Here is a 27,371-nt window from a genome sequence, read left to right as displayed (position 1 = left end):
TGATCATTGTCCTTTGTTCCAGTCCATGCTGAATCCACTCCCATATGCAAGTTCTTTGTGATTTTGATTGTCTTCTGTCTAAGACCATCAGGGTTGGCATAGCAACTGGGCAGGGCTCCTGTGGATGTGCTGGGATGTTCAAGGGATTATGGCTGGCCTGTATCAAACCTTCCCCATTTTGTAGTCCTTCCTTCATGGAGTAAAATAAAAGTGGAACAGTGCAAATCCGATGTATGGTTGATTTTCTATGAATTTATAACAGAAACGTACATATGTAGTGTGTGAGTGTGAGTGTGTGTGAAGTTTGTACAAACTGAATGATTGGGGGGGGGGGTTCCTGCTACAGGGTTAAGTACTTAATTCGTTCTGAAGGTCCATTCTTAACCTGAAACTGTTCTTAACCATTTTAGCTAATGGGGCCTCCTGCTGCCGCTGCGCCGCCAGAGCATGATTTCTGTTCTCATCCTGAAGCAAAGTTCTTAACCTGAAGCACTATTTCTGAGTTAGCGGAGTCTGTAACCTGAAGCGTATGTAACCTGAAGTACCACTGTAAACAACTCTGACTTTTTAAAGACATCTGAAGGCAGCCCTGTTTAGGGAAGTTTTTCATGTTTGATGTTTTATCATGTTTTTAATATTCTCTTGGGAGCTGCCTAGAGTGGCTGGGGAAACTCAGCCAGATGGGCAGGGTATTATTATTATTATTATTATTATTATTATTATTATTATTATTATTATTAAAACTACAGTACACTTCTTCAAGGAGAGGTTCAGGTCTCTCTGTTGTCCCCTGCTGGGGAAGTGGGTACCTTTTCAGGTCTGTCACCATCTTCCTTTCGTTTCTCTCCATTTTCCCGGTAAGTCTTCTGTGCCTTTGCAAAACAGGGTGAAATTCAACAGGTGCAGCTTCAAAACTGCATCTTCAGATGAAGAGAATTGCTGCACCTTGCTGATTTGTAACTCTCTGTAGCAAGAACAGGAAACACCCCCCCCTTTGCTCTGCTGCCTGGGTGGGGGACCACATTCATATTAGCCGCTCCCCCCATCATTCCTGACAGTCTGGACCTTTGTCTGACAGGTTGACATTCAACAGGTGAAGTCCTCTGTCAATGGAACTCCAGGCTGGCACAAGGCTACACCTGCTTTGTTTCTGTATTGTGATTATCCCAAGAAGCTGGGGGGTGGGGGAAGGCCTCTTCGGGGGTGGGGTGCTGACCCCGCTTATGCCTGGGAGCCCCCACCATTGGCAGTTTCTTTCTGCCCTCTCCATATATTCCAGAAGAGCACACAGTGTCCTATTCCCCAAGGTTAAAGAACAATTAGCTCCCTATTAACTCAGTGCCTCTGCCCCCCCCCCCCACTTACATTTCCTTTCCTTCTCAAATAGCTTTTTAAAAGAGCCGTATCAGGGTCCGTCTCTCGCTTTCAGACAATTCACCCATGGGAGTTTTATACTTTATTTATTTATTCCTAGGGGTAGTTGTCAACTTCCAGCTCGTAAATAAAATATCGCAGAATGGTTTTCATTGCAAGTGAGTTGTAATCAATGAAACTTCTATAAATTTGTGCACAAGTAAATTCACTTTTTTAAAAAAAAGATTTCTATTTATTTAACAACTCAGTAGCAGGGGCATTTGGAGGGGTGTTCTAGGAGGGAATCCCCATCTCAAAAGAGGCATTCTGTCCTTTGTGATTAACTAAAACCACAAATTAATTAAAAAATAATGTTCGGTTAATTAACGCCGCCCTTTTTAACTGAACAGAAAATAATGGATTAACCTTCGCCATTTGATCTACTGATGTTGCAGTCCAATAGAGAGACAGAACGTAACAGCTCAGTGGTGCAACAGAGCCAGTGTGGTGCAACAGATTAGGACCTGGGAGACCAGGGTTCAAATCTCCACTCAACTATGGAGCTTGCTGGCTCTCAGCTTAACCTACCTCACTGGGTTGTTGTGGGACTCGAAGGGGAAAGCCTTGTAGCTCCTTGAAGAAAAAGGTGGGCTATAAATGCAATTAGCAAACAAGTAATGGCTTATATTACTAGTGCCACATTATATAGCTCAGTTGGTTAGAGTGCGGTGCTGATCACACAAAGGTTGCAGGTTCGATCCCCCGTAAGGGACAGCTGCATTTTCCTGCATTGCAAGGGGTTGGTCTAGATGATCCTCAGGGTCCCTTCCAACTATGACCCTTTGATTTTTTTTGAATCAGAAGGGGTAGCTAACATCTGGTAACACCTCCCATCCTCCCTGTTGGCTAGAACCAATGTGAGCTGCAGTCTGCAAAATTGTGTTGATGTGGTTTGAGTTGAGAAAGTGGCCTTTCACAGGACAAAAGCAGATGTGATTAAGAAAGCAACACTTGCTTTAATAATAATAATAAGAATATTTATACCCTGCCCTTTCCAGTTCAAAAACTGGCCTCAGGGTGGCCAACAACAAATTTAAAACACTTTAAAACACTCAATTATAAAAACAGCATAGAGTATAAAAACATGAATGACAATAAAAATCAAAAATCAATTAGATAATCCCCAGGGCTAGCTGGCTGAATTGGTCCTACTTGGGCCAGCGAAGAGGCCAGGGGAGAGTTAGCTGTGGGGTCTCAGAGCAGGTGATCTTCATAAAAGGGGAGGGGGAGGGAAGAGAAGGGAAGGGAAATAAAAGATCAGGCTGAATACAAATTAAAGGCCAGGCAGAATAGCTCTGTTTTACAGGCCCAACTGAAGGAGATTAAATCCTGAAGGGCCCTAGTCTCAGGGGACAGAGGATTCCACCAGGTCGGAGCCATCACTGAAAAGGCCCCGCCCTGGTGGAGGATAGTCTGACTTCCTTAGGACCCAGGACCTCTAAACTATGGTTATTCATGGACCTTAAGGTCCTCTGCGGGACATGCTAGGAGAGGCGGTCCCGTAGGTATGAGGGCCCTAAGCCCTCAAGTGTCTGCCACATTCACATATAAACGAGCACCTGGAGTCCATTTTTATTGCTGTAATAGTCACACAAGGAGAAAGAGCTGAACCCCCTCCCCTTATCCCCTTGCAGTCCAACTGTTCACACATATTTTGGGGAGCCGCTCACAAGCAGGCCCAAATGCAAGACTCCCCGTTATACGTGCCTAGAATCCGTTGTTCAGATATACAGCCTCTGAGCGTGTAGGCTCCATTTAGCTCTCGTGACTAATAGTCCTTGCTGGACCTGTTCTCTGTAAGTTTGTTCTTAAAGGCCATCCTTCCTCTTCCAAGTAACAAGCGAAGGTGGCTGGCAGAAACTGAGCCTGAAACAGAGCACTGAGAAACCAGAATCGGCATGCTTGGCAGAACCCTAAGTTCTGCAGAAGTACAATCAATATTTTGGATCGCGAGGGCTATCTAGTACCAACTCCCTGCAATGCAGGGAGCCCCATATTGTCTGTTCTGACTGGCAGCCCTCCAGAGCAACAGGAAAATGAATTTTTGTTCCCACCTACTGCTTGATCTGTTTTAACCGGATGTATCGCTGGATTCAACCTTCAGCATACAAAGCATATGCTCTCCTGTTGAGTTATGGGTCTCTCCTTAAGCCCATCACACACACATACCCTTTTCAGACAGGCTCGTCCTTTGTCATCTTTCATCAGCAGGAAATGTTCTCATTTCAAGGAAAGCAGCCTTGTCTGCTTAGAAAGGAAAGGGCGGGGAGACAGTATCAATTCTGCTTTCAGAGGCGGCTGCCATCTGGTCACATGCCGATGGATTATCAAATGGAATCCTTTGCCCCCTCCTTATTAAACCTCGCGTGAAGTTAAATTACTTGGCAGTCACACAGAATGATGTAGGGCAGGGGAAAACGGTGACTGGGATGTTATGAACAGGGCGAACGGGGTGCTGTGAGCAGGAACCAAAGTGCATTTAATTTCCCCCAGACTTTGAGGTGCTTCTCTCAACAAAGCTTGTGAGATGCTGCCGCTCTCACTTCTTCCAAATCCTGCCTGAGAACCCAACTTTCCACGAAGACTTTGGCACACCTCCCTAGTTCAAAGGCCCTAAGGGAGAGGTGGGGAAACGGTAACCCTCCAGTTGTTGCCAGACTACAACTCCCATCGTCCTTGACTAAGGTAGGGAAACTTGGTTCAGCCCAGGGACCTCCTTCTCTTCTAGGCAACCTTGCCAGGTACACGCCAGGGCCAACAACTTTGCCTATGTACACTGGACTTGTTTCTATGCGCCTTCTCCCTGCAAGCCAACAAAAGAGGCGTTATTAGAAAGCAAGGACGCATTCTCACCAGGCAGAATCAAAGCAAAACCTCAGAGAGAGTGCCAAAGGAAGCCAGTGAGGGGTATGGCCAGGATAAAGGGTGTGGCTGAGGAGAGGTGTGGCCTGGAGAGAGCCAAGAGGGCGACATTTGGGCCTGAGGTTCCTGCTCAATATCATTTACCACCACGGGCCATGCTAGATGAGGCTGATGGGAGATGTAGTCCAATCTTCTGGAGAGCCAGCGTGGTGTAACAGAGTGTTGGGCTATGACCTGGGGGAGCTATTTCATAAGATCATAGAATTGTAGAGTTGGGTGGTGTTGTAAACAAAAATTGCCCTTTTCCCTTATGGGGTATCCAAGAGCCCATGTAGAGTCCTTACATAGGTTCCCTGTTGGTAGGAGAGAATAACAGAGGCCAACCAGAGAATATTGAGAAGCAAAGCAGCTAGTAAGCCTGATCTTTATTGAACTGTTGCAACAGGGTGCTCCCCTCACCCGCAGGAGAGGAGGAAGGACCCAGAAAAATGGTGTGAAAGGCCTTATAAAGACTTTTGAAATTCCCATCCTGTAGATCAAGACCACCCCCAGAAACATCATACATACATCACACAAAAGGGGTGTAACCTAAGACCACCCCTCAGATACATCACACCTACATCACAGAAAAGGCCGTGTAAAACAGAAATTTGAATGTTGTTTTTCTCCTGTTGTTGTTTATCTCCTGTCTGGCAGGTTACTTGATTGGATTGCCTGGGGAGCCTGGCCAGTCTTTTGTAGTGATAAATGCTTAGTTCTTGGGCCATGTCACAGGCTCACACCCTATTCAAACACAGACATACCCTTAAGACAGGATTTGTGAAGGAAAAGACAATGGGGAGGCTTTTCCATTTCCCTTTGACCTTGCAGAGAAAACATTTGCTCAGTTTAGGAATCAAAATGGCTTCAGGTCGGTCTTCCTGTGCTGATCTATGTATGTGCGGTTATGAACATTACCATATACCTAAGACCTAAAATTTCCTATCACAGTGGTAATCCAATCAAACCCCTTGCAATGCAGGAATTGTTTTTCCCAATATGGGACTCGAACCTACGGCCCTGGGTCCCATGCTCTACCATCTAAGGGAGATCAGGGTTCGAATCCCCACTCAGCCACAAAGCTCATTGGGTGACCATGGGGTCCAGTACACTGCCTCCCACAGCCTAACCTACCATGCAGGGTGGATGGGTGCGAGGATAACTGCAATAAGCAATCAGAGGGCTCGTTCATTTATTCAATTTCTATACCGCCTTTCATCCCAGGATCGCGGGGCGGTTTACAACAACAAGAGCACAAAACAAAGCACGTTAACATATTCGCAGGCAAAAGCAATAAGCTCTTCCAGCCAACTCCTTCCTACTTCTCTTTTTATTCCAGATGCAGAAACTGGAAAGAGAAAGTGAGAAGAAAAAAAAACCGAGAGCCAGATGGCCCACCACAAACAGTTCTTGCGCACACCCCTTGACGTGGTACGGGAGCAGCCGGTCGTGGGAGGGCGGACGGCTCGCCTTACGACGCAGGGGGGAGATAGAACACTGTGCAGGAAAATAGAACGCCATGTATCCATCTGATTCCGCCCGCAGCCAATAGCAGCGGAGGGCTTCGAGCTCTCGGCCAATGAGCGGGCGGCTCCTGTTGGCCCGGATTTCCTCGTCCTCCATCCAGCTTGCGGTTGCTGGTGGAGGCAGCGGCCGGAGCTGCGCGCGTCTCCTGCTGCCGCCGCCGCTCCCGGTGCGCAAGACGTGGAGGAAAAGCCCAAAGCGGCCGTCCTGCTGGACGTTCAGGTAAGGAGATTAGAAAAGGAGCGGGGCTAATAGGCGAGCTTCTCGGGTTTGGCTGGGATGCTCCATCGTAGGTCGCAGTTCGCATCGGGCCCCTTCGCGGCCATAACTTTCGGTTTTCTTATGGTGGTCGCTGAGCTTTGCGTTTTCAGAGATGCAATGGCACATGACCTCTCCGACGCCTCGTTTGCTGTGGCAGCTGACAGCGCCGCCCGGTGCGTGCCTCCTCGGCAGCAGGGTCTGGCCTGAAGGCTCCAGGTTTGCCTCGCCACCTCCAGGCGGCAGGTGGAGGGGCTTGAATCTCCAGGTGGGCGGGGACGCGATTGATGATGATGATGATGATAAATTAATAAAAATCAAGAAGGCCGTGCATGAAGCTTGCAAGCTTCAGACTGGCAGGAGCCGGTTGCAAATTGTAGCATAGACATTGGGGAGGGTTTTTGTTTTGTTTTTGCTACCCTCGTCCCCTTTCTTTCCCAATTAACCCCCATCTCTAGGTCTCACCTCCCCATGACATCACCCGGGGCTACCCCTAGGTCTCAGGTTTGGTCCCTGCAATCTCAGGGTCTGGGATGCTCCTGACCTGGCTACCTGTTCAGTGGAGTGTGGCTTATCTCCAAGTAGGTGTGTGTACAGAATTACAGAGTAGGCTCGCTCCTTCTGCATCCAGCTTCAAAACCGAGCTGTGCTGATCTCTGCTTCCCTGTGCCAACACAGCACCCCTCTCCTCCCTACACCCTCTGGGCATTCTTTCTCCAAAGGTGACTGAGGTGCGTATATCGAAGAGGGTCAGTCCAGCCATAAGAAGGACCCTTCTGGATCAGGCCAAAGGCCCATCGAGTCAGCATTCTGTTCTCACAGTGGCCAAGCAGATGCCCATGGGGAGCCCAATGCAGGAGCCCACAGATAGATTTGATTCCATTTCATAGAGTCATCAAATTGTAGAGTTGGAAGGACCCTGAGGGTCATCTGGTGCAATGCAGGAATCTCAACTAGATCATAAATGACAGGTGGCCACCCAATTTCTGCTTAAAAACATACAAAGAAGGAGAGTCCACCTTCCACTGTCTTAACAGCTTTTACGTTCAGAAAGTTCTTCCTGATGTTAAGTCAGAATCCGATTTCTTGTTACTTGAATCCATTGGTTCCCCTCTTCCCATTTTATCCTCTCAACAACCCTGTGAGGTAGTCTACAGGCCATGGAAGGTAGTGGCTTGCTCAAGGTGGCCCAGTGAATTTGTGACTAAGTGGGCACTTGAACCTTCTCCAATCCAAGTCCGATATTATTTTGCTGGTTTTCAGGTCAGTCGAAGGCCTGAATCAAATGGGTATTAAATGCAGTGTCAAAGTTTCCTGGTTAGAAAGGTGGGGCTCTCCGTCACTGGAGGTATTTAAACAAAGGCTTGATAACCAATCTGTCAAGGATCCGGGGGGGGGGGGGCTGAGAGAAAAGGTGGGGCCCAACCAGTGTTAGCATGCAGCACTGTACAGCCTTACCCTGCAAGGAGAGAGTCTCTTCCTTTAAATTCCTAGGAGTTTATCTCCTTGAAGACCTTACTTGGAAAATCAATACAACCCAAGTGGTTAAGGAAGCCCAACAGAGACTCCATCTCCTCAGAGTCTTGCGGAAGAACGCTGTCAATCAACATTTGATGATCTCCTTTTACCGGTCCACAATAGAAAGTGTCCTTTCCTACTGCATCACGGTGTGGTACGCTGGTTTGACATCATTTGATAGGAAGTGCCTACAGAGGGTGGTGAATACAGCACAAGATATTATGGGTGAAATAGTGGAAGAACGTTGCCTCAGGAGAGTGAAGAAAATTCTCAGGGATGATTCACACCCTGGCCGGCACTTTCTGGATCTCCTGCCCTTGGACAGAAGATATAGAGGCATGATTAGTTGCACCAACAGGGTAAAGAACAGCTTCTATCTGTGGGCTGTTAGGCTGCTGAATGAAAAGATAACAACAGGGCAACTGACTTTTGGGTTGGGTGGGCGTGCGTCAGTAAACGAGGGGAATTAAGACTAAGAGAGCTGAGTAGGGGGGGTGCTCGTGTAATCTCACTGTATACAAGTTGTACAAGTGACAATAAAGTACCATATTTTTTGCTCTATAAGACTCACTTTTTCCCTCCTAAAAAGTAAGGGGAAATGTGTGTGCGTCTTATGGGGCGAATGCAGGCTGCACAGCTTTCCCAGAAGCCAGAACAGCAAGAGGGGTCGCTGCTTTCGCTGTGCAGTGATCTCTCTTGCTGTTCTGGCTTCTGGGATTCAGAATATATTTTTTTCTTGTTTCCTCCTCCAAAAACTAGGTGCGTCTGGTACTGGTGCATCTTACAGAGCGAAAAATACGGTATTTCAATATTTCAATTTCAATACCTGCCTACTCAAAAAGTAAGTCCCACTGGGTTCAGTGAGACTTACTCCCAGGTTAAGTAGGTATGGGATTTTACCCTTAAGCCTTTTGCATTACAAGCCGCAGCCTTCAACAGTCAGCCTGAAGCGAGGGGCAGACTTCAAAGAAACTGGATCCGGCCTCCATACTTGTGCTTCCTTCCCTCTCCCTTTGCTTTCCCAGCCATGAGCATGTCCGGTTCTCTCCTGTGGGCGGTCGATATCTTCGGCCGCGTCTACACGCTCTCCACCGCCGGCCAGTACTGGGAACTCTGCAGAGATGGGGAGCTGGAGTTCAAGAGGGTTTCTGCCGTCAAGCAGTGCTGTTGGGGAATTGCGTGCGACCACCAGGTCTACGTTTACATCCACTCCAACGACGTCCCCATCCGGTACCAGGAAGAAACCTACGAGAATCAGGTATGCAAAGGAAAGGGCTGAGCCCACAATAGAAGCCGGCTGTTAAAGCTAAGAAGGGCCCGGCTGGATCTGACCCAAACCCTGTCTATTCCAGCATCCTGTGACCAGTCAGAGAGCCAGCGTGGTGTAGTGGTTAAGAGCGGTGGATTTGTAATCTGGTAACCGGGTTTGCTTCCCTGCTCCTCCACATGCAGCTGCTGGGTGGCCTTGAGCCAGTCACACTTCTCTGAAGTCTCTCAGCCCCACTCACCTCACAGAGTGTTTGTTGTGGGGGAGGAAGGGAAAGGAGAACGATAGCTGCTTTGAGACCCCTTCGGGTAGTGATAAAGCGGGATATCAAATCCAAACTCTTCTTCTCCTCTGGGAAGCCCAAAAGCATGAGGGCCATAAGCCTGTTGCTTCCCAGCAGAATTAGGTGGAGCCACCGTGTAAATATTACTATCTTCAGTAAAGTAGGCTAGTTTCCACACGCCCACTGTTACTCACGCCGTTATTCTCTGTCCTCTGTCCAAACAATGCATTATCAGAGTTCAAGGACACATTCCAGCCAGGCAGAAACATTCAAGTAGCATCAGTGGGTCTAGAGATGCCTGCCCTATATCTAACAGAGCTTCTCATTCATGCTTTGTCCCGTACAGTAACATTTGAGTGCAGAATGTGTTGTGTTTTAATTTGGCATTCCTTCAATGTTTTCCTGTTGTTGTTTTTTGTTGCAGTTTGTCTTTAAGTGCTATTTGAAAGTTTATCAGAAACCACAGGCAGCCTCGTGTAAATATGGTATCTATAGTGGGTTTCCTCCCTGGGTGTAGATCCACCCTTATATAATTTTGGAGTCTTCACTCAAGCTTTTACTTTTAAAGTTTGTGCGCATATATCCTGGAAATCTGTTGGCTGACTAATGGGGTACTTTTTATTTTTTTATTGTTATTTCTTAAATTTATATATTCATCTCAGGGTGGTTCACAAGATAAAAATTCAGGATAAAAGCACAAATAAATAGTTAAAACAGAAACAAAGCAGAACAATACCCCCCCCAAAAAAAACAATTTTAAAAAGCTGTGGAATATTAATCAGCCAATGGTCTGGTTGAAGAGGAATGTTTTCCCCTAGTGCCTAAAAATATTTAATGAAGGTGCCAGGCGAACCTTCCTGGAGTATATCTTTGCATTCCACAAACGGGGAGCCACTGCAAAAAAGGCCCAGTCTCGTGATGCACCTCACATGGAGGAGGCACACAAAGGAGGACCTCATATGATAATTGCAGAATCCGGGTTGGTTTATATGGGGAGAGGAGGTCCTTGAAGTATTGCAGTCCTGAGCCGTTCAACTTGTTCAGCTGAACGAATGATTTCTTAATTGATTTAATCTGTTGAATATTGGAGCCCCAAAATGTACTCTCCAGGCAGAGGCAATCTAAGGTTACCAATGTGGGTCTAAATCAAACATCTGTGGCCCTTCAGATGTCGCTGGACTACAACTCCCATCATCCATTAGCCACACCAGCAGAGGACAATAGGATTTGTAGTCCAGCAACGCCTGGGGACCTGAGGTTAAGAGAGTGTACAATACGTGATTGTTTTCTTGTTCACTCCCTGGCAGCGCTGGAATCCCGTGATTGGCTTCTGCGAGAAGTTATTGCCCAGTGACCGCTGGCAGTGGAGCGATGTGAGTGGGCTGAAGCATCAGATGCTCGAAAGCTTTGAGTTGCCGTCGCCTCACTGGGAATGGGAAGCTGACTGGTATGTGGATGAAAATTTTGGAGGGGACCCCACAGAGAAAGGGGTAGGTGCAAAATATCGAAAAGGGATCCACGTCCTCTTGCGAGGAGGGAGGGAGGGAGCAATGTTGAAGGGGAGGGGTTACTGTCTTGCTTCCATAATACATTGCTGCATTCATACTTGCTACCCAGGGGGCGTTGAGCTGGGGCTGCTATTTGTAGTAGAAAGCAGGGACCACTAGGTCAAAGGCCTTCAGGGCATCTCCAAAGGCTAGGTTTACCCAGGAACTGTGAGTGTACAAGCAAGCAGCCTTATGTTGACTCAGCAGTTGCTCTGCTGTATAGGCGCCTATTGGATAGTGTCTGTGACGTCACGGCAAGGTTGTTTCTCCTAGTACTACTTATTCCATTTTGGGAATATTACAGCTACCATTCCAGTTATCTTTTCTTATAACCCTTCTGCACTCTTTTTATGCTGATGCTGGAGCGCACATCAAATTAACAACTGATTAACCCTCCAGTCGCTGGAATGGTGGGTGTTGGAATCCAACAGCGCCGGGAAGTCCTTAGATTTGGGTAGCAACAGATGGCTCGTTAGCTTTAGTAGACAAATTTAATAAATAATAACAAAAAGATTCTTGTACCTGCAAATCTGTATTGACGTCAAGCAACCTTCATTATTGTGTTATTCTTCTTGTGATAGTTCTGTGCATTGTGGTTATTAATAGATAAAATGTGCAGAGTTTGTTAACTGCGGTTGTTTGGAAGTTGCACTGATTTCAGAGGGACTTGTCCCCTATGAAGTATAGCGAGTAGTCTGTTTCCACTGATTTAAGTGGGGTTTACACCCAAGTGAGCATGTCTAGGATTGTAGCCTTAGAGGACAGGCCGCAAAAATTGTGTCCGTGGACATCATTGTGGCCACCAACATCACCTAGGAGACCAACAAAAGGTATCAGTAAATATCCTCTTCAAAATCTGCAGTGCACAAGAGACTATTTGGTCTCAGCTGCTGCCCAGTTCACCTTTGCCCTGGATGGACCTATCCTACGTTGAAGCTGTCATGCTACATCAGCTTTTTTGTGACTGGCACCCACAGCACCGGGCTTTGACCCACCAGGCCAAAGCTATTGTCGCCCCTTGCCTTAGGCAGCGGTTCTCAACCTGTGGGTCCCCAGATGTTGTTGGACTGCAACTCCCATCATCCCTGAGCTCTGGCCTTGCTAGCTAGGGGTGATGGGAGTTATAGTTCAACAACATCTAGGGACCCACAGGTTAAGAAAGCTACCTTAGAGGGATAGTATTGCTATTGCAGAGGTTATTCTTTATAAGTGTTAGAAGCCCAGCTTCAACATCAGGCAGCCTCTCCCTAGCCCAGTTTATGTGCAAACCGGCACTCGTGGTTTCCTAGTAAACCATGGTTTGTTCTTACCATCATGATTTGCCAGGAGACAGACAAACCATAAGCAGTGGTTCACATGTAACGGCAAGTCAACCTCTAGTTTATTTCCTCTCTGGGGGCACTGAAGTTAAGAGCAGTGGAGGAGCAAAGTGTAAGCTCACATTAAGCCCTAGTTTACTTTAACCTATTGTTTAAAACTGGGGCAGGGAACCTTTTTCAGAACAAAAGATGTGTGTTTCCTTCTTGGCAATCTTCCCAGGGCCACATGCCACTGCCGTGCAGGGTGAGGTGCAAAAGTTGGGCAATGGGTATAATTTTTTCCTTTGTACAGTATGCACTGACTCGCACACCCCTCTCTGTCCTCCATCCAGGCAAGGAAGAGGAATGATGAGAGTTGAAGGGCAAATTCCAGCCAGGCAAAAATACTCAAGGACAGTGCAAAGTCAAGCTAGTGAAGGGTGTTGGCCTGGGGAGAAAGTGTAGGCTGGAGAGAGGGCCAGATAGCGAGACTTGGAGGGCCACATGTGCAGCCCAAGCCTGAAGTTCCTGGTCCCTGATTGAATGTGTCACGAGAACCAGGCTAGGTTGATTAGTGGTTCTTATTAGGCTGAGCAAGCAATCGGATCGCAACACGCTTTAGCTGAGATTCCTACATTGCAGGGGGTTGGACTAGATGACCCATGGGGTCCCTTCCGACTCTACAATTCTGTGATTATGTATTGGTGGATTAAAAGCTGCTTTGTAAGAGCAGCGTTGCTAATTTTGCCAGAGGTTGGTGCTTAGTTCGTGCCTAGAGTATATTGAGGTGTTTTTTTTCCTGGTAAACTCAATACTTGACAAAAATATTTTTCTGACTGCTCTCTCCCCCTTCCTTCTTTTTCCTTTTTCAGGGCTGGACATACGCTATAGATTTCCCAGCTACCTATACCAAAGACAAGAGGTGGAATTCCTGTGTGCGACGGAGGCGGTGGATTCGGTACCGGAGATACAAGTCGCGAGATACATGGGCAAAGGTGTCTCTCCCCCTTCCCCCTCCCCCCCAACATCCATTTTTCAAATTTGCAGTGTGTCTGGCGGTGGTCAGGGTTGGCTCAAGGCCTTTTGCAGTGGCTATGCTGCACAACCTAAGATCAAACCCCGGATTCCTTGCAGCAGGGCCTTTTCAGTGGTGTCCACCTGATTGTGTTGATGCCGGGCAAAGGTGATTTTATTCTTCCAGGCTCTTGGGGGATGCTGTTTCCGGGTTTTTCCTTTGCCTTCCATCTGGGTTGAGGCATTTAGTGTTTCTGAACTGCCCTGCGAGTTTTGGCAGAAAGCATATATTTTTTAAATTTAACGTCGCAACCAGTGGGACTTGCAACAAGATATTTTGGTGCGGAGGGTTCCAGCAACTTCGCCTCTAATCCATCCTTTCATTCCATTCACATCCATTACATTTACCCCTGCATCCCATTGGCCGATTTTGTAGTGACATGCCCCCCCCCCCGGGAAGGATAGTTGTAATATTATTTACCGTATTTTTCGCTCTATAAGATGCACCAGACCATAAGACGCACCTAGTTTTTGGAGGAGGAAAACAAGAAAAAAACATTCTGAATTTCGGAAGCCAGAACAACAAGAGGGATCGCTGCACAGTGAAAGCAGCGATCCCTCTTGCTGTTCTGGCTTCTGGGATAGCTGCGCAGCCTGCATTCGCTCCATAAGACGCACACACATTTCCCCTTCATTTTTAGGAGGGAAAAAGTGAGTCTTATAGGTCAAAAAATATGGTATATTATTTTTCAACCTTGGGACCCCATATGTTGTTAGAGGGCATATTGTAACACCAACTGCAAGCAATTTCTAAATGAGCAGCTCTTAATAAGAAACAATAAGTTCACCTGGGAAGAATGTCGACTCTGTATCAACAGGAAAGTAATTCAAAGCATGTTTTCTGCTCTTGCTGCTGTAGATTCCATCCCAACAGGATCCCACACAGTTGCCGGATCCTTTCAATGATCTTTCCGTCGGAGGATGGGAGATTACAGACGAGCCAGTGGGAAGGTTGTCAGTCTGGGCCGTGTCTTTGCAAGGAAAGGTAACACCTATTTGCCTTCGGGATTCTTGCGTATGGCAAGAGAGTGTTAGTCCATCCATCCATCAGCTGATCTGCATCAGGAATTCAGAGGGCTCTAGCCAGTGCTGGTCCTACTCAGTGTAGACCCATTGAAACTAATGAACACAACTCATTTTAGGTTCATTAATTTCAGTGTGTCTTCTTTTGAGTTGGAGTAGTATTGGATACAATCTAGAACAGTTGTTTCCCAACCTTTGGGTCTCCATTTGTTTTTGGACTACAATTCCCATCATCTCTGACCACTGGTCTTGCTAGCTAGGGATGATGGGAGTTGTAGTTCAAAAACAGCTGAAGAAGCACTGATCTAGAACTTTTTTCATCCCTCCCCAAGAGATACATACCCATGAGGGCAACTTTGCAGCAGTAGCCTCTGGCAGGCAGGGGCAGGCAGAATACTTTAAATACGTTTTTGTTTTATTTTTTAAATTACAGGTGTTATTTGCCGCTCTGGGCTCCCGTTTGGGAGGAAGGGCACGGTGGAAATTTATATAAAATACAAAATTAAATAGACAAACATATAAAATCAACAGTTGCCATTCCTGAAGGCTACACGTTTCCCCCCTCACTTCAGGTCTGGTACAGGGAAGACGTCTGCCATCACAATCCGGAAGGTTCTTCGTGGTCTTTAATTGCTACCCCTGGTGAAGCTGTCCAGATCAGCTGCGGGCCGTACGACCTTCTCTGGGGAACTCTTTGGGAAGGGCAGGCGATTGTGAGGGAAGGTATTGACAGGAACAACCCTCAAGGTAAGCTCCATTTTGTGGGAATGTTCAGGGTGTTAGGAGAGGATATATTGTTTATTAATCTCCTTCCTAACTTGCTTGAGCAAATTCCTTTATTTAGCAGAGTTTACATTCCCCTTCTCACGCACAGCAGAAAACTCATTGCAAACTCGTGTAAGTTTCTTAAGACAATACGCAATTCAAGCTGGCTTGTCCAGATTGAAATGTCTTCTCATATTTTCCTGGTAAGACCCCTTGAATCCCTCCTAAAATAATAAAGACAGCACAGTCTTAAGGTAAAGGGACCCCTGACCATTAGGTCCAGTCGTGACTGACTCTGGGGTTGCGGCACTCATCTTGCTTTATTGGCCGAGGGAGCCAGCGTACAGTTTCCGGGTCATTTGGCCAGCATGACTAAGCCGCTTCTGGCGAACCAGAGCAGCGCACAGAAACACCGTTTTCCTTCCCGCCGGAGCGGTACCTATTTATCTACTTGCATTTTGACGTGCTTTCGAACTGCTAGGTTGGCAGGAGCAGGGACCGAGCAATGGGAGCTCACCCCGTCTCGGGGATTCGAACTGCCAGCCTTATGATCAGCAAGTCCTAGGCTCTGTGGTTTAACCCACAGCACCACCCGCGTCTCAGCACAGTCTTATTCATAAGCAATAAAAAGATAGTTTACTCACGATCAGGCAGAGCACAGTGTGATCCCTGAAGGCAGGCTGAAGGCTTAAAGTTACAAGCATATACAAACAGGGTTACCCCATATGTGGGTTGACTTAGTGGCTGCAGTTAGCAGTCCGGGAAGTTCGCAGGACGAAAGGAAGATGGAAAATAAGAGAGAGTGGCAGCATGCCTTGTCCTTTTACCAAGTCTGGAAAGGTCACGCCCACCCACTAGTCACATGCGAGGAAGGATGCGAGGAACAGGAAGTTTTGACTGGCTGGACCAAACATCCCCTTGCATGTCCACTCTAGCAAAACAAGGAATGTTGTATTTGACTGCTCCCAGTGGATTACATCCCACACATTTGCAGTCACGGGAGGCTTTTGACCATGACCTTCAAGCGCTGAACTGTTTAGGATCAGGTGACTTAAAGGCTGTAGCAGCGTTCGTTGCTCACCTGGCTTCCCAGCGCCACACATCTGTCAGTTACCGGGAGGGTGAGGAGCCAATCAGGTGCTCCGTTGCTGCGCATGAACCTTGCCAAGCTCCCTGCCGCCTCACCCTCCCGGTGCCATCTGCTTTTAAGTCCATAGCTTAAGATCTGCTTCAGAGACCCTGATTAGGTGCTCTCCTGGAAAGACAGTCTGCCTGGGGAACAGGGCCTTTTTGCTGGTGGCTCCAATGTTGTGGTATTTAATCCCACGTCAAGTGAGGCAGGCACCATCCATCGGTAGCTCCAAAGAGGCCTTTAAAACCCACGGACTGAGGTGTAGAAACAATAGTTTGCTCTGGGTTTTGTGTGCTTAACTTATGATGGGTTATTGTTGCCTTTGTGCCAGCTTATTACTATGATTATGAAGGAGATGTCTTTAAGTGGTTTGGATTTGCAGGTGTTTATTTTATTTTGTTAAGTTTATATCCTGCCCTTCTTCCCAAGGGAGCACAAGGTTCACATTTTGTTGATGGTTTGATGTGTATTTCGTATCCCTTGCTTTCCAAAGCGCGTTTTTCTTGAGGGCATAAATTTACAAAGTAAAAAGCAAATAAAAGCATCATATTTTTCTTTTTGTTTGGGACTGAACTAGGGTTTCAAATTGTTCTCTTGCTTTTTCCTCTGACAGGAATTTCTTGGACGATTGTGGAGCCTCCAGTCCCAGAGAATGGAATCTTACATGTGTCAGTGGGTGTGAATGTTGTTTGGGCAGTTACCAAAGACCGAAAAGTAAGAAGCTTTGAGACACAATTGTGGTTTAAGGTTTCCTTTCATTTAGTGCTGGCTATGTTTCTAGTCCTCGTGACAGAAGAGAGGAATTGAAAACAACAATTTAGGATAACAGTCAGCCATTCCCCATCACCCAGGGCAGTATCTTTGTACCTTAAAAAATTGTCCTGTCCCCTATTCCACGTTTAAAAAGACTGGGGAATCTTCATTATATGTTGCTGTGATTTATTAATCCAGTTCCCTTGGTTTCCTGGGAAAAGGAAATAATTGTTAAAACACTCCGGCAATTCTAACTCTTTGTGGGGAACGGGGGTCTCCTAACATCTCTCAGCACCCTTAACAAACTACAGTTCCCAGGATTTCGCGGGAAAGCCATGACTTTATAAAGTGGTATGATTACTCCCTTAAATGCGTATTGCAAACAGAGCCCGTTGCCATTTTCTGTGTAACCTATAAAGTAATTCAGGAATGTGAGTATTGCTACTCTGCATAATTTAATCCAGTTTCAGAGTTCGATTGGGGAGGGGAACAGAGTTGGTAGACAAATCCGGAGCCACCAAGCAGTAATTTGGATATTCTCCCCTCAGGTCTGGTTCAGAAGAGGTGTGAACTCTCACAATCCTTGCGGCACCAGCTGGATCGAGATGGTTGGCGAGATGGTGATGGTAAACGTCGGCTTGAATGACCAGGTGAGGCTCCCTTTAGGACAGGCATAGGCAAACTCTGACCCTCCAGGTGTTTGGGACTACAATTCCCATCATCCCTCACCACTGGTCCTGTTAGCTAGGGATGATGGGAATTGTAGTCCCAACCATCTGGAGGTCCGGAGTTTGCCTGTGCCTGCTTTAGAAGCAGCAGAGTAGGTATCCAAGCAGGTCTGGAACATTAGCCCCATTGGAAGTTGAACCAGGCCTGCAAAAAGAAAAAAACTTTGAACCCGTTCATAGGATTGACTCTTCTACAACTGAACCGGGATGAGCAGAACCATAGCTTGCATGGTTCTGCAGCCTTGCATCTCAGGTTAAAAGGGTGAGGTCGTAGGTAGTTGGGTGTGTAGGAAAAACAATCCCCTCAACTTAGTTTAGGGTTAAAATCTGTAGAGATTTTATTCAAAGCATTTGCTAAGGAGAGGTGCAGAGGTTTCATTAATCTGGTTTATTTCTATTTTATTTTTAATTATCTTTGCATTTTCTATTTTACATATCATCTTTTGGGGTACCTGTCAACTCAAACATTTTTCTCGGCCTGAGTCTCCTGTTTTAATTGCTGCGTGGTTTTAATGGGATCGTTTCACTGTGTATTTTAATTGTGGTTATTTATATTTCAGTGTTCAAATGGGGCTGTTTTATTCCATGTTTTGGTTTTGTATTCTGATTATGGCTGCTTTGTTTTCATGCTCGCATTTTCATACCTGCAAACTGCTTTGAAGCTTATTTTGGCATTAGGCAGTACATAAATATATCAGATAAATAAATATTATTGTGTCAAATAATAAAGTTGCTCTTACTTGCTACAGCGCAATGACTGGGAGCCACTTCTTTTCTGATGTCAGCCACAAGGGAGTTGAACATCTATTTTTCTTACTCTCACACACATTTCTGCTTTATCTTCTCTCTCTCTCTCGCTGTCTAGGTCTGGGGGATCAGCTGTGAGGACAGAGCCGTTTATTTCCGCCAAGGCGTCACCCCAAGTGAGCTGAGTGGGAAAACGTGGAAAGCGATTGTTTGCAGCCGAGATAGTGACCGATCGCAGACTGGCAGCTCAACAAGTCTCCTCAGGTAACTTAGAAACCCTGAGAATGTGCTTTTAACAACAACGAAAACCATAATCTTCTACTACAGTGGTACCTCGGGTTACAGACACTTCAGGTTACAGACCCTGCTAAGCCAGAAATAGTACCTCGGGTTAAGAACTTTACCTCAGGATGAGAACAGAAATCACGCTGCTGCAGCGGGAGGCCCCATTAGCTAAAGTGGTCCCTCAGGTTAAGAACAGTTTCAGGTTAAGAACGGACCTCCAGAACGAATTAAGCTCACAACCCAAGGTACCACTGTATATATAATTGGCTTGGCAAGCTTGCTACTGAATGATAACGGGCTTGGATCCGGTGCAATCTCTTTCTCTTCACCCTTTCCCCAAGTGCTGGCTGTTTCTTCACGGATGACATCAAGGAACAAACCAACTCCATCTTCCGAAGTGATGGAGACCTCCCGTCTGATATTGAGGCACCTCTGGTTCTGGAAAACGTTTGCCTGCCTGGGTGTGCGGCAGGTGACAACAAGCCCCCGCAGGCCCCGGAATCGGACGCAGAACCGGCTGTGAATCTTGTCCCATCCCCTCTTGACGAAGCCAACCCTGTGGTGGATAAAGGACTGGCGGATGTCCCAGAAGCACCTGCCTTGGTTCCAGAGTCTCAACCCGCCGAATTGCAGTGGACAAACATTGACCTGAAGGAAGCCAAGAAACCAGCTGCGGCCTCTGCAAGCGCCTCGGCTGAGGCATCCAGCCTGTCCTCTTTTGGCACGTTGTCCGTTGGCATAGAGGATCATTTGGAGGCCGACGAACATCCGTTGTGGGCCTGGGTCTGTGGTGGAGGCTGCTTTGTGGATTCACACAGCTCCCTCAAGTGGTTCACGGTGCAGTCAGGTGGGGGAGATTTCCAGTGTTTGAACCATCTCCATGTCCCCTTCTGAATGTATACACTTCCCCTATGGTCCTTCCTTCCCATTGATCCAGCCCTGTAAGATCCCACTTTTAAATCTCTATCCTTTGGTCACAGACTTAACGTTGAGACACACCTAAGTTTCATGTGCAGCGGTGTCTGGTAAACCTGTGTCTGGCCTGTACTACTTAAGACGGCAGATGGGAATTCACATGACTGTTCAGTACAAAATAGTTCAGTATACAAGGAAAACTATCCAGATGTTGCTGGAGATGGATTCTAGGCAACCTGCTAGTGTGGTCTTCTTTTCTTTTTGTGAAGGAATATTGAACCCTCACAAGTGGCCTGAAAGTGTATATTCCAGACATGGGTCTGCTGTCTCATTCATTTATAAGAACTAGGCCTGAAGCCTGGACAAGTCTCTATGAGTAAGGCTGACCCCTTTCCCTCAGATTTGCAAGACTCCTGGCATTTGTGCGGCTATCTCTTTGCTTTAAGTTAGCCTTCTCCAGAGTTGAGTCCCTTGATGATGTTGGACTACAGCTCCCATCATCCCTGATAGTTAGGCATGGTGGTAGAGGCTGATGGGAGTTGTAGTCCAGTAACATCTGGAGCTGGGATCAGCAATCTTTCTCAGCAGGGGGCTGGTCCACTGTCCCTCAGATCTTGTGGGGGGCCGGACTATATTTAGGGGGGGAGAATGAACAAATTCCTATGCCCCACAAATAACCCAGAGATGCATTTTAAATAAAAGCACACATTCTACTCATGTAAAAACACGCTGATTCCCAGACCATCCACAGGATTTAGAAGGCAATTGAGCCGGATCCGGCCCCCGGGCCTTAGTTTGCCTGCCCATGATCTGGAGAAACAACACAGTGTCTTCTGATAAAACATAGTGCTACGTTTTTTCTCTTCATCCTAGTAATTGGTCTTGGAACCCTACCTCAAACTTTGGTACCTATTTTGGGCAATGAAGTTTGTGTGTGGCGGTGGGATGTACGATGTTGCCTCACATCCATGCCAAACATATAAAGTACTTGGCTTCCCCTAGAGAATCCTGGGAACTGTAGTTTACCTCTCAGGTAGCCACAGTTCCTGGCACCTTTCACAGTTCCCAGAAACCCATGTGCTTTCTCGGTGGTCCATCTAGCTCCATATTGTCTACACTGACAGGCAGCAGCTCTCCTGAGTTTCTGATAGGGAACATTGCCAGCTGTACCTGGGCATTGAACCTGGGACCTCCTGCATGCAGGGCAGTTGCTCTAACATTGAGGTGCTCTCCTTCCCCAGGTGGAAGCAGTTGCTTACCTGTCTAAGCCAGTGTTGTCTCTCCTGACTTCTGGTGGCTCTCCAGGGCCTCAGGCAGAAGTTTTCACATCACCAACTTCCTGGTCCTTTTTGAACCAAAAGTGACAGGGATTGAACTTGAGGCCTTCTGGGTGTTCTGTTGCCTAGTCCTTAATTATGTGCTCCTCCTTTTCTGCCGTAGCCTTATCCTCTTCTGGGCAGTCCCTCTCTCTCTCCATCACCCCCGCACAGACTGCCGTGTGGCGGAAGCAGATCTTTCAGCAGCTCACGGAAAGGACTCGGCGGGAGGTGGAGAACTTCCGACACTACGAACAGGCTGTCGAGCAGGTAAGCGTGGAGAGGGGCTGCCATCTTTTCCTGCATTTTGACTTTCAAAATGAGCAAGCTGAGGGACTCTGAAGGACCTTGGAGATGAGCTGAAAACTCTCCAAACTACATTTTTCATGCAGTTTTGACATTACAGTGGTACATCTGGATACGAATGGGATCCGTTCCAGAGCCCCGTTCGCATCCTGAAGTAAACGTAACACGTGACTGCCCATGTGCGGGTCGCATTTCGCCGCTTCTGTGCATGCCGGTGATGTCATTTTGAGTGTCTGCGCATGCGCGAGCGGCGAAACCCAGAAGTAACGCATTCTGTTACTTCCTGGTTGCCGCAGAGCGCAACCCGAAAATGCTTAACCTGAAGCGTATTCATCCTGAGGTATGACTGTAATAGTACAGTGGTACCTCAGGTTACAGACACTTCAGGTTACAGACTCTGCTAACCCAGAAATAGTACCTCAGGTTAAGAATTTGCTTCAAAATGAGAACAGAAGTCATGCGGTGGCAGCGGGAGGCCCCATTAACTAAAGTGCTACCTCAGGTTAAGAACAGTTTCAGGTTAAGAACGGACCTCCAGAACGAATTACGTTCTTAACCCAAGGTACCACTTTAGTAAACATGACTATACCACTATACCTCTGTTATGGGGGCATGTCTTGGAGGAGGGGAGAAGCAGGTAGAATTCCCTTTAGGGCCAGAAAAAAATTGATTGGAGGCACATGAGGTTCTAGGACCTATGTGTTTGCCACCCCTAGCATACAGAGTGAGGCCCGGTGGGGGGGATCAGGTTCCATGCCTCAAGATGCTTACAACCTACAATTCTGACAATGGGTGCGCCGAAAGGAATTTGACCTGTCTAACCTACTTTTAAAGTTGTGTAAGTCGATCACTATCAGCACATCCTGTGGCAAGAAATTCCATCGTTCAAGAACATAAATAAGTACTTTTGTCTGGAACCTTCCACCCACCAGCTTCGCTGGATGGCCCCAGAAGGAGGGGGGGAAATCTCTGTCTGCTTTTTCTGCGCAAGCACCGTAGTATAACCTTCTGCCCGCTACTGTTTGTAGTAAAGAGAAGGAGCAATGGAGGGAAAGGGAGCAGAGGTATTTGGCCCCCTTGTGGCTTCTGCACCTAAATGCTGCTGTTGGGTGGTGGTGTTGTTTAGTCGTGTCCAACTCTTTGTGACCCCATGGACCAGAGCACGCCAGGCACTCCTGTCTTCCACTGCCTCCCGCAGTTTGGTCAAACTCATGCTGGTAGCTTCGAGAACACTGTCCAACCATCTCGTCCTCCGTCGTCCCCTTCTCCTTGTGCCCTCCATCTTTCCCAACATCAGGGTCTTTTCCAGGGAGTCTTCTCTTCTCATGAGGTGTCCAAAGTATTGGAGCCTCAGCTTCAGGATCTGTCCTTCCAGGGAGCACTCAGGGCTGATTTCCTTCAGAATGGAGAGGTTTGGGGTAGTTGTGGTTTTATTCCATTGCATTGCTTTCATTTCATTTCATTTTTGCCTCTCCAGTCTGTCTGGGTCAAAACTGGAACCTTGCAGTGGTGGAGAAGCTGGAAGCCTTACAGATGGGTTGATGTGCGAGTGGCCCTCGAGCAGTTCACCGGGAACGACGGCACACGGGACAGCATCCTATTCATCTATTACATGCACTACGAGGAGAAGAAGGTACTGGCGTGCGGCTATATTCTCTCTAGAGAAGCCACACCGAGCCCTCTGCACTGTGTCCGTATTTTATGCACTGATTTGCTTTGCAAATTTATAACGTGATTTGAGATGGATTTCCTACCCACCCCAGAAAAGTTTCCAGTACTCTACGTTTCTGTGAAAATGTCCGAAACATGTGTTGTTTGCTTCATATAATTAATGAGCAGCATAATAAGCAGATTCAATACCATTCAAATGGGTCGATTGCCAAATTCTTAATTTCTCCTCCATGAAGCATTCACGCCTATATAACTTATATATTAATATCTCTTCCATTGTGCTAAAATTAGCATTTAGCATTTTTAAGTCCGTTCGACTTCCAAAACGTTCGGAAACCAAAGTGTGGCTTCTGATTGGCTGCAGGAAGCTCCTGCAGCCAATTGGAAGCCCTGTCGGACATTCAGCTTCCAAAAAAAGTTTGGAAACTGGAACACTCACTTCCAGTTTTTGGGAGCCGAAACGTTCAGCAACTGAGCTGTTCAAAATCCAAGCTACAACTGTACATGACAAAACTATTTGGAAAGGGGAGGATACTTTTATTTCTAGTTATCCAAATACATGTTGGAGTACAAGGCACCATCTTAGATGATGGCCTCCTATGTGAGGAACGTGGGAATGTGCCTTATATTGGCAGATTCCTGAGCATAGGCCCGTCTAGTTCAGTATTGTCTACACTGGCAGGCAGTGGCTCCATAAGATTCCAGACTGCTGACTTTTCCAACCCTACCTGGAGATGCCGGGGACTGAACCTGGGACCTTCTGCATGCAGAGCAGGTGCTCCACCACTGAGCTAGGACCCTTCATCCAGTGCTTTCCACCAGATTCTTTAAAAATTCCCAGATTCAGTTGTTACTAAATGCTCTCCTCAGTTTAAAAAAGCTTGTATATTGTGTGTGTGTGTGTGTGTGTGTGTGTGTGTGTGTGTGTGTTTCCCAGTACATCCATGTGTTCCTCAATGAAGTCACCATACTGGTTGAGATCCTGAACGAGGCCAAACATTCCTTCGCTCTGTATACGCCGGAAAAAACCAAGCAGCGCTGGCCCATCCGACTAGCAGCTGCCACCGAACAGGAGATGCACGACTGGGTGAGTTCAAAGACCAAATGCATGCTGAAATCCAACAGGGCATGTTTTTAAATTCATCCCTTGTGTATCAGATTTGAATATTGCCTTTTTAAAAAAAGCTCCCATCTGCACTATACATTTAAAGCAGTATGATACCACTTTATCACTCATGGCTTCCCTCAGAGAATCCCAAGAAACGTAGTTCAGTGAGGCTGTTGAGAGGTGTTTAGACCTTTCGTTCCCACAATTCCCAGAGTTCTCTGGGGAAAGGGATAGACCAGCGGTTCTCAACCTGTGGGTCCCCAGATGTTGTTGGACTACAACTCCCATCATCCCTAAGCTCTGGTCTTGCTAGCTAGGAATGATGGGAGTTGTAGTTCAACAACATCTGGGGGGCCACAGGTTTAGAGAGGCTGGGATAGACGGTTAAATCATTCTGAGAATTTTACAGTTAGCCATCCATCCCTCTTCTCCAGGAAACTCTGGGAATTGTGGCTCTGTGAGGGGGAATTGGGGGCCTCCTAACAACTCACAGCACCCTTAGCAAACTACACTTCCCGTGATTCTTTAAGCAAAGCCATTACGTAGTAAAAAGGTAAAGGGACCCCTGACCATTAGGTCCAGTCGTGTATGACTCTGGGGTTGCAGCGCTCATCTCGCTTTATTGGCCGAAGGAGCCGGCGTACAGCTTCCGGGTCATGTGGCCAGCATGACTAAGCCGCTTCTGGCGAACCAGAGCAGTGCATGGAAACGCCGTTTACCTTCCCGCCGGAGCGGTACCTATTTATCTACTTGCACTTTGACGTGCTTTCAAACTGCTAGGTTGGCAGGAGCAGGGACTGAGCAACAGGAGCTCACCCCATCGCGGGGATTCGAACCGCCGACCTTCTGATCGGCAAGTCCTAGGCTCTGTGGTTTAACCCACAGCGCCACCTGCGTCCCAATAACATAGTAGGATGCTTTAAATCAGGGGTGCCCAATTTCCAAGAGATTGCGATCAACTCCCACTATAAATAAACTGGCAGTGATCTCCCCATTTTATTGACCAGAGTTGTTGAGCTTCTTCCGGTTGGACAGGCCTGCTTTAAATGTATAGTGTCATATCTGGATTCGTATTTTAAAGGAGCTGCAATGCTCAAACTGCTGGTGTTCCCGTGACTAAATGTTTCCTCCTGTCGTGCCTCCCAGCTGGCTCTCCTGAGCATGTCCTGCTGCGAAAGCCGGCAGATCCAGGGCCCCCCCTCCCATCAGGCCATCTGGTCCGTGACCTGCAAAGGGGACATCTTCGCTAGTGAGCCAAGTCCCGACATGGAGGCAGCAACACACCCAACGCCATGTGACCAAATGTAAGAAAGCTTTAATAAGTCTCCCTTGCTAATGGATTATATGTGTGGCTGCAAATTTGCCCTTTTTGTGCCGGGTTGGGTGGGGCAGAAATCAAATACCGTATTTTTTGCTCTATAAGACTCACTTTTTCCCTCCTAAAAAGTAAGGGGAAATGTGTGTGCGTCTTATGGAGCGAATGCAGGCTGCGCAGCTATCCCAGAAGCCAGAACAGCAAGAGGGATTGCTGCTTTCACTGCGCAGCGATTCCTCTTGATGTTCTGGCTTCTGAGATTCAGAATATTTTTTTTCTTGTTTTCCTCCTCCAAAAACTAGGTGCCTTCTTGTGTTCTGGTGCGTCTTATAGAGCGAAAAATACGGTACATGGCAAATTTTGATTTACCAGCAGAGGACAAGACCAGACTTGTTCCAACAAACTCAGAGGTCTCTACTGGGGTGGTTTCCTAGCCAATTAAAGGGCTCTCTCACTCTCCTTAGCCTACCTTACAGGTTGTTTTACGGCTATTGAGGGAGCCAGGTGTGCTTCCCCGAACTCGTTGGAGGGATGGGCTAAAATTGCTAAAATAAATGTTTTTTTATAGAATAGGTGGATTGATTTGAGTGGTTCTCAACCTGTGGGTCCCCAGATGTTGTTGGACTACAACTCCCATCATCCCTGAGCTCTGGCCTTGCTAGCTAGTGGTGATGGGAGTTGTAGTCCAACAGTATCTGGGAACCCACAGGTTGAGAAAGGCTGGTTTAGATGGTTCTGTATCCTAGGGGAATGCTGACCAGATTTTTTTTTGTCCTGCAGGTTCTGGCGCCAGATAGGCGGACATCTCCGAATGATTGAATGCAATAGCCGCGGCATAGTCTGGGGCGTGGGGTACGACCACACCGCCTGGGTTTACACCGGTGGATATGGAGGAAGTTTCTTCTCAGGTAAGAAATATATTTTCATTTTGATCTCTGTACTTCCAGGGGGCCCTAGATGGCGCCCTGGGTGGGACATCCCTCCTGCCAATGACCTGGCATTATAATTTACAGGTGGGATATCTTACTATATAATAATATCTGCCATCATGCTGGCACATGGCCAGCAACCCCTTGCAATTCAGGAATCTACTAGATTGTACATGACAGAGGGCCATCCAACTTCTGCTGAAAAACCTCCAAGGAAGGAGAGTCCATCACCTCCCAAGGGAGCCTGTGCCACTGTCAAGCAGCTCTTAGTGTCGAAAAGTTCTTCCTGACATTTAGTCAGAATCTCCTTGCTTGGAGCTTGGAGCCACTGTTTTGGGTCTACCCTCCTGAAAACAATCTTGCTCCATCCTACATGAGACAGCCCTTGAGATATTTGAAGATGGCTATCATAGCTCCTCTCCATCTGCACTTTTCCAGGCTAAACATACCCAATTCCCACAACTGTTCCTCATAAGGCTTGGTTTCCAGGCCCTTTATGAATTACTTCCCATAAAATCTCACAGTAAAAATAAAGGTAAAGGACCCCTGACAGTTAAGTCCAGTCGCGGACGACTCTGGGGTTGCAGTGCTCATCTCGCTATACAGGCCAAGGGAGCCGGCGTTTGTCCACAGACAGTTTTCCTGGGTCATGTGGCCAGCATGACTTAGCCACTTCTGGCAAACCAGAGCAGCACACAGAAACGTTGTTTACCTTTCTGCTGTAGCGGAACCTATTTATCACCTTGCACTTTGACAGCAATAAAAACAATTCCATATGTAGAAACAATTTCAAATCTAATACAGATACAGACTGGTATTATACACAGTATTATATTTTGTGTGTGTGTATTTATAGACACATACATGCATATACATTCATACACATTCCCGTATATATTAATTTAGGGAAGGATATCACTATTTAAAATGGGAAATGGATGTACAATATTAGGGTGTGATTAATAGTCTGGGTCTTGTAGGTCTAGCAAGCAGTGCAGATAACATTTACTCGCAGTCGGATGTGAAGTGTGTCTACATTTACGAGAATCAGCGGTGGAATCCTGTCACTGGATACAGCAGCAGGTACGGGGTGCTGAGGGGCAAACTTCAGAGTTCTTGGGGGACGTCCATTGGAGTCCACTGGTCTTACTTGGCTGACTGTTCGTTTTTTTAGTTGTTTTTAACAGCAAGCAAGCAACCATTTCCATTTGCTCTGCCAACTAGCATCAAAACCTGGTTTTGATTCTGGATTGCAGTCCTTGCAAGATGACTTGCCCACATCTGTGTGTGTTGAA

General features: G+C 47.0%; 1 protein-coding gene across 1 annotated transcript in view; it reads left to right on the top strand.

The window, feature by feature from the left end:
- Positions 1-5,611: 5,611 nt before the first annotated feature.
- The window catches only part of TECPR1 (tectonin beta-propeller repeat containing 1), a 36,049-nt gene continuing 14,289 nt past the window's right edge, over positions 5,612-27,371 (top strand). The window contains exons 1-16 of the mRNA XM_081887852.1: positions 5,612-6,060; positions 8,640-8,872; positions 10,472-10,654; positions 12,882-13,004; positions 13,943-14,068; positions 14,679-14,853; positions 16,617-16,717; positions 17,305-17,406; positions 18,350-18,495; positions 18,858-19,363; positions 20,872-21,017; positions 22,531-22,686; positions 23,662-23,811; positions 24,979-25,136; positions 25,928-26,055; positions 27,057-27,159. Coding sequence (XP_081743978.1) covers positions 8,642-8,872; positions 10,472-10,654; positions 12,882-13,004; positions 13,943-14,068; positions 14,679-14,853; positions 16,617-16,717; positions 17,305-17,406; positions 18,350-18,495; positions 18,858-19,363; positions 20,872-21,017; positions 22,531-22,686; positions 23,662-23,811; positions 24,979-25,136; positions 25,928-26,055; positions 27,057-27,159 — 2,534 coding nt within the window. The 5' untranslated portion in view covers positions 5,612-6,060; positions 8,640-8,641. The remainder of the gene's footprint in view (positions 6,061-8,639; positions 8,873-10,471; positions 10,655-12,881; positions 13,005-13,942; positions 14,069-14,678; positions 14,854-16,616; positions 16,718-17,304; positions 17,407-18,349; positions 18,496-18,857; positions 19,364-20,871; positions 21,018-22,530; positions 22,687-23,661; positions 23,812-24,978; positions 25,137-25,927; positions 26,056-27,056; positions 27,160-27,371) is intronic.

Source organism: Podarcis melisellensis, assembly GCF_964234715.1.
Source record: "Podarcis melisellensis genome assembly, chromosome: 14".
NCBI classification, from domain to species: Eukaryota; Metazoa; Chordata; class Lepidosauria; order Squamata; family Lacertidae; genus Podarcis; species Podarcis melisellensis.
This window is presented reverse-complemented; position numbering and strand designations above follow the sequence as displayed.